Genomic DNA, 11778 nt, shown 5'->3' with positions numbered 1-11778 from the left:
TTGTGAACAATGGTACATAAAAATTTGAAGTTACAATATCTAGAACATGATTTCTTCAATGCAAGATACCATGCATAATTGCCAAGAAGAAAATACATGGTTATAAGATAGATTCTGAAAATATAACAAGTGTCATCAAGTATATCCGATCTCCGAAGCCTATAGACATCATCCTTCTGCTAGCTCAGACAGGAGTGTGGCCCAGGTGCTTTTACCTTGCCAACCACGAAGTGTTTACTCCCTTGGGATTCTTCATGACATGAAGAACTCCCCAACCCTAGCACAAGAAGCCTATCTTCTTGGAATAAGATGGATCAAATAGATCCATTGCAGCCGTGAAACATACTACATGCATCTATGTGCCTAGCAACCTAATCATGGAATGTGGTAGGGAAAAGAAAAGGACACTGCACATTCTACTCATATGTAGTGAAAGAAAGATTGTATCATATCTACCCACATGTACATTTCTTTTAAATAAGCATATCTACCATATGCAAGATAAATTGAGCATAGTCACACACATATGCTACATATCAGATATCATCATTCTTAAATGCAATATAAAAATGGCTTGGCCAAGCACAACATTTGTCAACATCACTGGAAACGACAGCCAAAATGTAATGAATCCTACTTTTCATGATCTAACAGATTGAGAGAAGCACAACATAATGCATCCATCCCCACCCTCCTATTTGCCATATTGCACCCAACCATCAAGGAAAACAACTTGACACTCATGAGAACAACATGGTTTAAGTTTCTCATCGAGTTTATCTAATCAAAGCATCCCTCGGCCATTGTATAACCAACATAACATAATTTGTAGAATTTAACATGGTTTTTCAACTACCTATTTCATTATCTGAAAAATCAACATCTTTTACTATACACAATTACTTGTCCAAGTTTAATAGAAGGCTTTGACTACCTATAACATAACAACAAAAATAAGCTTGAAATAGTAATAATTTACACTTCTTGTCAAGTAGGTTTTGGTATGGATTTTTACGAGTTTAAGGCGAGTCATTCAAGAAACATAAGGTCTGATTACAAATCTATTTTTTTTGCTCATTACTCAATTTTTCTCTGTACAATTTCCCTCCAGCTTCATACCTCAATGCACAACTTCCAATCAATGCAAAGAAAAGATTATAATACAGATATTAGAATGATAAAATGGAGTATTTCTTACACAGTAATTTTTCAAAAACAAAAATACAACAACATTCTCTAATATCTTTTGAACAGTCTAAATAATATATGGAAGTTCAAGTCATCATACAAAGTAAGGATTCTAAATAAAACATTGAGATTAAATCAAAAGATATTAGACTTGTTTTCTATCCCAACCATGACAGTAACCTGTTGCCTCAAGGAAAAATCTTTGTCTCCATACTCGTTTTGGATGAATGACCAGCTTAATAGTTCTGTTGATGAAGCCATTGAAGATAGGGTTCTCTTATATCCATAAATTTACAAGTAAGAGTAAATATTTTCTACCATCTCCTAAACCACATGCAAGGATTAGTGAAGTTTCATGAACTAGAAACATATGTTCAACTGAAAAAGTTCCTAAGAAATGATTTCTTACTATTTTGAACTCATCACCAAGCAAAGAAATAAATAGAAAACCAAAGAAGTGTAGAGTAACTTCCAGAAAATAATATGGATTGACAAAAGGGTTAACATTTTTCCCAAGGAAGTCAACATTTCTAAATAATTGAGCACTCACTCCTTACATAAAAGACAGAGGTCTGTTCACTAAAGAAGATGGTTTAGTCTATTTAAATTTAAAAATAAAAAATAAAAAATCACAGAATTCCAAAGAATATTCAGACAGCACCCAAAGAGATCAAATCTTGCTAGAAACAAAAATGAAACTGAGAAGAATAACACTACAATTTCGCATTCTTTCATTTCACAATCCACACTATGCTATGGAAATGAATTAAAAACCCAATAACTTGGAACCTGATACTCGTTGTCGTAAAAAAATAAATCTATGTGGTCTTCAATATACTTATCCAACCAGCAATGGTATTCTCTGTCCTCCCTTCTTACCATCTCTTTCCCCAAAATAAAAACGTTCACCCCTCTGAAGTTCAGTGCCCTCCTCTTTTAATTCCCTTCCACATTCCTCCTCTATTGTCGTCTTTTCCTCCAACTCCCATTCCCGCTCCCCTATTCTCCTAAATTCAAGTAGAATAATCAATAATTATCATCTCCATTCCCTTCATGTTTCTCTCATACCAATTTGTATCATTTATGTCATTCAGTGAAATAATAATGAAATAAATATTTACTAAAAACCTATATATATATATATATATTTCAAAATATAAAGAGTTACAACTATCATTTTTTATTTTATTTTAAAATTTACCAATCAATTGATCAAATAAATATGTTTTTTTTGAACTCCACATGCTTTACATTTGCAAGGATTGTTTTGAACAATCATATATCAACAAAGAACACCTAAAAATAAAATCTCACATTCTATATATATCTATCTTTCACAAATAAATAATTTAAAAAAAATCATATATCAACAAAGAACACCTAAAAATAAAAACTCACATTCTATATATATTTATCTTTCACAAACAAGTAATTAAAAATTACTTCTATCTGATCTAAAGAAGCTCTTAGCAAAAATAACATGACACATTAAATCAAATCATGGAAATAAAAAGAAACTAAGTGTATATGTGTGTGTGTGTGGCTTAGAGACCATTCAAAGCATCCCCTTCCGAGAGACTAACCCTCTCTACTTAAACCACACTCTCATCCTGTCAATATTGCATCCACTCAAGTACTTGCAAATAAAATTGAGTCAATATTCGTTAAAGATAACTATTCGACATCTTAAGCATCATAATAACAATATAATAATTTATGCATCAATATCCCCAAGGCATCATAATCATGGAACGTAACTTATAACATCATCATCTACAAGTCCATTTCATCATCATAAAATAACATTATTAGCCTAATCATGTTTAACATTAATAATCATCACAATAACATTTCAATGGAATAATTATTCATTTAAATCATCCTAATTAACACAGATTGTAGAAGTTAACTTATTTATTAATTAATCCAATTTAATCAAAGTTTGACTAGGTCAAATCAACAAGTTTGCCACATGATCGCCACATAGATAAGACAATGAAAGTCACAAGATGGGTCGTGACAGGATGCAACGCAGCGAAACATAAATTTGAAGTTTTGAAGAAGAGGAAAAATTTCAAGAAGAGTTGGCTTATGACTCTGTAGTGGACATGTAAATAATCCCTCTAAAATGATGTCAAATGTTATGTAATTTTTCCTCGGACAAATGAAAATAACCAAATTATTACTAAATTAAAGAAAATTTCAATCAAATGAAAATATATTTCAACATCTTAAATTCAACAAAGTATATTGGTTTTCCAAAAGAAATAAACTAATACAAAAAGCAAACTAAACAAACTTGTAATAATAAATAATAATAATATTCATTAATATAACAAAATTAACAAGTATAAAGAAATTGTTCTCAACACTTCCTAATATTATCCTACCTCTTTTATAATTTAAACTTTTATTTCTCCTTTATATGAAAGGCCGGAAATTTGACTTTAGCAAAAGCGCTTCAAAGTGACTATTTAGAAAATTTTGAACATCTTTATATTTTGTCAAATTTTATCGTCTTCCCAATTGAAAAGCAGGAAGTCATTTTCATTTTTGAAAAAAATAAAAAAATTTAAAATTAAGAAATTTTATGTAGTTCGAATGGATTTAAAAATATTACCACTTCTTACATTGCAACATGTGCGAGATGAGATATGGTATTCCAGCAGCATGAAGAAAGAGAGCCATCAATCTAAAATGTCTGCTGCTCCATTTTTGCCGAGCTACTCCAACGAATGTTTGATGATTTTAAATTATCAAAGAAGCTTAACCGGGCACTAACCGTTGAGGTTACACTAGTTCTAAGATTATTTATGTACTATGAGAAGGAATATGTACTCCCAATTTGGAGAAAGGGCAATGCATGTTCGATTTTAACCTTAATTCAGTGTTATCATATATCATTTCTATTCTGACAGAAATCTTTTCGATTTTGGAAAGTTCTTCCCCGATTAAATTCGAGTAGATATACGACCAAAGCATAGCACCTAGTGAAACAAATTAGCATACAGATCACATGAAGGGAAACAAATTAGTGTGCAGAGCACATGATATTCGCCAATACCTGTTTGGAGACAATGTAATTCACAATGAATCATAAAGACACTCCATGATATTCATAAAGACAATGCAACAGTGATTTACAAAGACTCTTGCTGAGTTTCTCGCATTACAAAAAAATTCGCTTTCTTTCTCCTAAAATAAAACAAGTTTAGGCAACAAAAAGCTGTGAGTAGAATGCCATAAAACAGGGCAATCAGAGGGTTCGGACAAGAATGGATTGCAGGAGACATAGCGGGGCAAATAGTGGCGGGCTTTGGAAACAAAAAGGCCATCAAATTCCTGCAAAATCCCTCCAAAATGCCATAAAACAGGGCAAAATTTTCCGAGCAAAATCCCTACAAAATGCCATAATGCAGGAGACATAGCGGGGCAAATAGTGGCCCTTTCCCACTTCTTGTGACCACCGCTCTTTCGGAAAGCTCGGCATAACAAATTGACTTGATTTGGCGGGCTTCGGAAACAAAAAGATCCGCACTTTGGTGTGAAGGCCATCAAATTCCTGCAAAATACTTTCGACTTCTTCATCGGACTTAATGGAGACAAGAAAATCCAGATCTTCCCCGGGCAGCTGACACTTGAGCAGCAAATCGCAGCCAAACACCTTTTCAATTTTTGCAGACAGATCTGTCAAAAGAAAAAGGGTCAATCAAAGAATATTAAGAATCTATTTCTAGTCAATATTTTCTTTTCCCCTATTCAAATGAGTTTCTTAAAAAGAAAAATCTGAACCTGCAAAGGTGATGTTTCTAGCGACGCTTATGATCCTCGTCTCGCCGCCCGCGTAGCAGAGCTTGGAATCAGCGGGGCGGAGGAGAAACTTGCCTCCATATCTGCACAAACACTTCACGCGATTCGAACTCTGGACCGGAGGCTTTTCCATTCTCGGATACCAGACAAGAAGAATGGGAGGAAACAAGTGTGAAAAATCTAACTATTGTAGTCACTGATTATTAATCTCCTATCGTAAATGATTATTAAACTGCAGAACTCTGACAACCTCCTAATTTCTCACACTGATATTCCTCAGCGCTAACACTGCAAGACTATTTGCTAACACTGCAAACTGCTTCTCCAAACGCTACTTCACATCCAAATGACCCAATGACCCCTTTCTATACTACTCCTGTTGGTAAACCAACGACCGAGATTAAATCTAACCAACGGTTGAGATTAAGACAACTCAACAGCCAATAATAGAATTGGTTGCAAAGTGTCCAAAAGGAATCACTAAAATTAGTAAATAATAACCATTTACTAATTTTTGGCAAGTGGACAAACACCTATCCAAACCACCCATAAATACAACCGCTATTCATAGATAAGGACAAACAACTGTCCAAGCTACCCATAAATAGTGCTGCTATTTTCGGGTCAGAAATAACAGCTGTCCAACTAACAATAATTAACACTCCCTCTTAGCGAGGAAGTTGTTCTGCATGACACCCATCTTATCTCTGAAGAAGATAAATTTGGCCTTTCATAAAGCCTTCGTCAGAATGTCTGCTACCTGCTCATCTTTAGGTATGTATTGTAGTCGAACAACTCCCCTTCGTACACAATCTCTGATGAAGTGATATCTGATATCTATATGTTTAGACCTATCATGAAACACTGGATTCTCAGACAACTTGATGCAACTTTGATTGTCACAATGTATCACAGTAGTCTCAACCTTCTCACCAAACAAGGCTACTAACAACTTCCGAAGCCATATAGCTTCACATGTCGCTATGCTAGCTGCTATGTATTATGCTTCTGCTGAACTTAGAGCCACAAACTTCTGCTTCGTGCTGGACCAAGATACAACTCCTGATCCCAAGCTGAAACAACACCCTGAAGTGCTCCTTTTGTCTATTGTACTTCCTGCCCAATCTGCGTCAGTATAGCCTATCAAAGAATATTAAGAATATTAAAGCGTGATGAATCAATTGACTTCCACGCCCACTTTGTTTCTTGGCATCTTTAAAAGCTTTCGAGCTGTGTGATGTAATTGCTCCTTTATTTATATGTAAAAATATTAATATTTAGTTGTAAATATAGTCTTTTTAAGATAAACAATATATAACATAGTTTTTAAATAAAGTGAGATAACTTTAGGGTAAATAAAATAATTTCAAATTATATTTCTCAACATATTAATATAAATATATGTGAAATATTTATATTAAAATTTACATGTATTTTGAAAAATATTTTAATATATGTATATGGGAGGAAACAAGTGTGAAAAATCTAACTATTGCAGTCACTGATTATTAATCTCCTATCGTAAATGATTATTAAACTGCAGAACTCCGACAACCTCCTAATTTCTCCCGCTGATATTCCTCACTGCTATCCCTACGCTAACACTACGCCCTTGCTAACACTGCAAGACTATTTGCTAACACTGCAAACTGCTTCTCCAAACGCTACTTCATATCCAAATGACCCAATGACCCCTTTCTATACTACTCCTGTTGGTAAATGACCCAAGGAATAGTCCATTCTCTCTTGATTCCTTCTCTGGTGCAGAACTCCTGGAAGACATTTCCTTTGTACTCGCCTCCATGGTCTGACCGAAGAACCTTTATCTTCTCTCCTGTCGAGTTCTCCACAAGAGCCTTGAACTCTTGGAATCGACTGAAAACCGCATGTTTAGTCTTCAAGAAGCATATCCAGGTCTTTCTAGAGAAATCATCAATAAAAGTAACATAATACTCATATCCTCTGAGAGATTTCATCGACATAGGTCCACAAACATCTGAATGTACTAGATCAAGAACACCCTTAGATCTGGTGTCACTCCTTGGAAAAGATGCTTTCGCAAACTTCCCCAACACACATCCCTTACATGTATCATCATGCTCTGTGCTCACCTCTGGAACACCTGTCACAGTCTCACGAAGAAATTTAAGTGCTCCATGATGAATATGGCCCATCCTCCTATGCCATAGCTCTCTAAGATCTCTAGGATTACTGTTGCTCATAAGTGCCTTAGGAGTATCAAACTGCAATCTATAAAGGCGACCACTCCTAACTCCAATAGTTATGGGTGATTTCCAATCCTTGTGCTTAATCAACACATGTGTCCCTCTAAAGAGTACATTATACCCCCTATCCTGAAGAAAAGATACAGAAATCAAATTCATACCTAAGCTTGGCACATATAACACATCATGAAGAGGAATTATCTTTCCATTCTCCCTCTGAAACTGAACAGTCCCTTTCCCAACAGGGTTGAGTTTGGACAAGTTTCCCATAGAAATCTGGATGTTGGTGTCCTCCTCCTTGTAACTGGAGAAGTACTCTCTAACTCCTGTCATATGAAATGACGCCCCATGATACTATCTCTACCGTGATATCTTCCCTCTCCTTTATAGATCTCTCCATTAATTCCTCCACATCCTTCTCCATCTCTTCCACATTATTCATTTTTCTCTCTGATCTCTATCTACTCCTCTCTCCTCTCCATCTCCTCTATTTTTATTTCCATCTCTATGTATCTCTTGCTCACCCACCTCCTCCTTGCCCTCACTCTTTGCCAACCCTCCCTCCCTATTGCAAACATAAACATGGTAGTATTGAAACTTGAATATCTTATCATCCAGTAGACTGCCATGGCTACATGTAAATAGAACACATATGAAGCTTATAGGGTCAAGTTTTGTTCCAAAGTACTTCATCTATTCAAAGAGATGGAGTGCATATTGTTATAGCCATGCATTGCATATCTTGTGATCATTGAATTCCATTAGACTATGCTAGGATGATGCATTATGTCAAACAACTTGCTTGTGCCTTCTGTATACTCCCACATTTTTCGTACACATCTATTAGGGCAATCAAAATGATCTCAAACAAGCATCTGCAATCGATTATTTTTTATGTATCTCTATCCCCTATTCCAAAGCTCCAAGCTTGCCACATGCGGAGAGCATATTGGCAAAGGTTGAGGTGTCTGGCTTGACACCTACAAATTGCATTTGCTTAAACATCCCCAATATTTTATCAACAAGTCCATTCTAGGTATATCCATCTATCATCGCATTCCATAAGTCACATCACGTTGAGGCATATTGTCAAACATTTTGTATCCATTATGCATGCATCCACATTTTACATACATGTCTATCAAAGATGTGACAACTACAACATTTGACAGAAGCCATCTTTTATTATTTTTTGATGTATTTCCATACCTTTCTCAAGAGCTCCAAGTTTGGCACAAGTTGGAAGGATGCTGACAAACATTGATGTGTCTGGTTTTACACCCAATAATTACATTTTATTAAAAAACTAAAGGCCTTGGTTTATAACAAGCCCATTTTGTACATACCCTACAATCATTGCATTTGAGGAGATCACATCCCATTTAGGCAGCTTGTGAAGCAACTCATTGGCTTTCTGTATACTACCACATTTTGCATACATGTCGATCAATGCAGTCAGAACCACGTCCAATAAAAATCTACTTTCAATTATCTTTTGATGGATTTTCTTACCTTGTACCAAATCTCACATGATGGCATAAGCCGGTAGAATGCTAGCAGATGTTGACGAGTCCGACTTTACACCTACAAATTGCATTTTCCTTAAAAACTCCAAGGCTTTATCCACAAATCCATTTTGCACAGATCCAGCAATGATTGCAGTCCACGAGGCAACATCTGGTTTAGAAATTCTCTCTAACAATTGAACTACCTTTTGCATGCTACGACATGCCGCATACATATCTACTAGGCCAGTTAAAACTACATCATCTGACAAAAGGTTGCATTCAATAATTCTCTGGTGGTTTCTCATACCCTGTTCCAAATCTCCCATTTTGGCACAAACGGGACAGATGCTGGCAAAAGTTTCTGAGGTTGGTTCAATGCCTACCAATTCCATTTGCTTGAATGTCTCCAATGCTTCTTCACAATACCCATTTTGTGCATAGCCAGATATTATTGCAGTCCATGAAACCACATTTCACCGAGGCATCTCCAAAAATCTTCAAGGCCAAGTCAAGAACACCATTTTGCACACATGCGGTAACCATAGCAGTCCATGAGCCCACATCTTGATTTGGAACTTTATGGGAAAGCCTCGAAGCCTCGTCAAGAACACCATTCTACACATATCCCATAATCAGCGCAGTACATGAGGCCACGTCTGTGCTATGCATTTTGTCAAACAACTAGCGAGCCTTCTCCATTCTTCCACATTTAGCTTACACATCTACCAGGGTATTCATCATATTAACTTCACATTGAAACCCACATCTAACAATTTTCCCATGGATCTGCGAACCGTGTTTTATAGATGCCAAGTTGGCACATAGAGGGATAATGATGGAGCAAGTGAAGTTATCAGACTGAAGAGCTACTTGTCGCTGCATTTGGTTAAACAACTGCAATGTCTCTTGAGGAAAGCCATGACTTCTGTAAGCTGAAATTACCACATTCTATGAGAAAATGTTGGGTTCAATCAAGTGGTCGAATACTTTGCGAGCACCCACCAAATTTTTGCCCTTGTCATACATGTTAATAAGCTTAATCTGTAGAAGTGTCTGTCGTGCAAATGTAGGCTGTCTGCCATTGATGCGAGAATAAATTTGCTTACCCTTTCAAAGGGTATTTGATGACATTGCATGATTGGCATCTAAACAGACGGTGTCTTGCAGTGACAGCCACATCACCTGTGATAATGGTTTACAATTTGGAATCGATGAACAAGACAGACAAATCTGATAGACGTGCGACCAGTCTACTGGACTAACTATCTACTTTGTTTGGACTGGTTGCTCGTTATGGGATGATAGAAAATACACAATGCTATGGTGACAATGGAATGAAAAGAGACTTCAATGCCTCACCTAAACCAAATGTCACAGATGACTTTCCTCTTCGTTGAATAGTGAAAAGGTAACATCTATGTCTGTAATCGTTTTAATGGTAGTCATTCTCTCTCCATCATTGCCCACTGCTAGATGTAAAATTTAGCTCCTCACCTTCATATAGGGAACACTTTCGACATAAAAATAAAGTTATAAAATATCTATTTATAATCTTTCTTTTTCAAATTATGAATATGTAAAGTTATAGTCTATTTCTAATTGAATAAATATATTCTATTTTATCATTAAATTTATAAACAGGTCAAATTATAGTATCTATTTATACAAGTATATTATTAATTTTTATTATAAATATTTATTTATAGTCTTTCTTTTTCAAGTTATAACTATGATAATTTATAATCTATCTATAATTGAATAGATATATTTTACTTAAAATAAATTTATTAATATCTAATTTTAGTATTTTAATATTTTTTATCAAATTTTATTCTTTAATTTCATTATTTGTTGTCTTTCACTTTTACAAATATATTTAATTTAAATTTAAAAATATCTATTTAAATTAAATATATTTGTAAAACTGAAAGAGAATAAATAATAAAATTAAAGAATAAAATTCTATAAAAATAACCTTTATTTTAAAATATCATTTACAACATTTTTACAAACCATACTCATATCTATAGTGTATCAGATTGTGCTTGGAGAAAACAAAGGGTTCTTATAGCACTCCATTCCTATTCTTACATAGTATACTTTTTTATTGAAGGTATTTCCCTCCTTTGTGAGATTCCATGATTTGGGATCTACTATTGGGTATACATAAAGCATTAACATGTTGTGTTATGCTTCTGAGGAAAGTTGAATCAATTTGTACGAAGTAAGGCTAAAATATTTATTTTGAATAATTGAGATCGTAAGTCATTGTCTTGCATTTGAATTTGAAATTGACTGTATTTTTTCATATTTTTGTTGTCATAAATTATAACTTAAAATAAAACTTGTTTTAGTTTAAAGAGTGCTTCACTACTTGTTCTATTTGGTTAATATTTTGTAAATGAATCTTGAGTTATGGTTAATATCTACCAAATGAATCTTGAGAGGACACCAAGGCCACCTAGAACATGGAAAGTTTCAAACTTTAAATTAAGATAGAAAATAATGGATAAAATAATAATACAATTCTATTTTGTGACTAACTGTAATCAATGAAACATGACACATTAGTACACAAGTGGCTTAGTATTTGCCTTTAGATTTTAAGTATATATATCATTTTAATTTAATAAATTTTCTATAGTATATAAATTACTTTAATTAACAAAAATTATGTAATTATAGTTTTTATATAATGATAATTGTACTAATTTTTTTAATAATTATATAAACAATTATTAATTATAATTATTGTCATGCATAATTAATTTTAATCTTAATTTTAATTTTATATTTAAATATAATTATTGAAATATATTTTCTATTGTATATTATGCTACTATTATATTATTAAAAATTTATTCTATCAATATAATATTATTTTTATAATAATAAATTTCAAAAATTATTAGATAATATAAATATATATTAAAATTTTCAATATTTTGAATGAATCATAAAAATTATATTGTAAAAAGCTATAATATTAAAATTAAAAAGAAAATTATATTAAACACTAAAATGGACATATTATTATTAAATAGTCA

At 33.7% G+C, this 11778-nt stretch overlaps 2 protein-coding genes across 2 annotated transcripts; both read right to left on the bottom strand.

The window, feature by feature from the left end:
• Nucleotides 1-4357: 4357 nt before the first annotated feature.
• LOC149553417 (RAF-like serine/threonine-protein kinase 24) lies at nucleotides 4358-5269 on the bottom strand. The gene is made up of 2 exons (XM_089789895.1): nucleotides 4981-5269; nucleotides 4358-4875 (listed from the first exon to the last, which is right to left on the bottom strand). The coding sequence occupies exons 1-2, from the start codon at nucleotides 5129-5131 to the stop codon at nucleotides 4523-4525; spliced, it is 504 nt and encodes a 167-aa protein (XP_089646021.1). The 5' UTR covers nucleotides 5132-5269; the 3' UTR covers nucleotides 4358-4522.
• Nucleotides 5270-8748: 3479 nt separating this feature from the next.
• LOC149553416 (pentatricopeptide repeat-containing protein At1g31430-like) lies at nucleotides 8749-9123 on the bottom strand. Its single transcript, XM_089790333.1, has one exon. It carries the CDS (start codon nucleotides 9121-9123, stop codon nucleotides 8749-8751), a length of 375 nt encoding a protein of 124 aa, XP_089646459.1.
• Between the last annotated feature and the right edge of the window lie 2655 nt (nucleotides 9124-11778).

This window comes from Cupressus sempervirens, chromosome 6 (assembly GCF_028749045.1).
Source record: "Cupressus sempervirens isolate cs-2001-9-10 chromosome 6, ASM2874904v1, whole genome shotgun sequence".
Taxonomy (NCBI): Eukaryota; Viridiplantae; Streptophyta; class Pinopsida; order Cupressales; family Cupressaceae; genus Cupressus; species Cupressus sempervirens.
The sequence above is the reverse complement of the archived record's forward strand: the minus strand, read 5'-3'. Positions and strand labels throughout refer to the sequence as shown.

Excerpts from the sequence above, each read along its gene's own strand:
- LOC149553417 (XM_089789895.1), bottom strand. The coding sequence starts at position 5,131 with ATGGAAAAGCCTCCGGTCCAGAGTTCGAATCGCGTGAAGTGTTTGTGC. Across the intron at positions 4,876-4,980 it reads TAGAAACATCACCTTTGCAG|ATCTGTCTGCAAAAATTGAA; the intron begins GTTCAGATTTTT and ends TTCTTTTGACAG.
- LOC149553416 (XM_089790333.1), bottom strand. The coding sequence starts at position 9,123 with ATGGAATTGGTAGGCATTGAACCAACCTCAGAAACTTTTGCCAGCATC.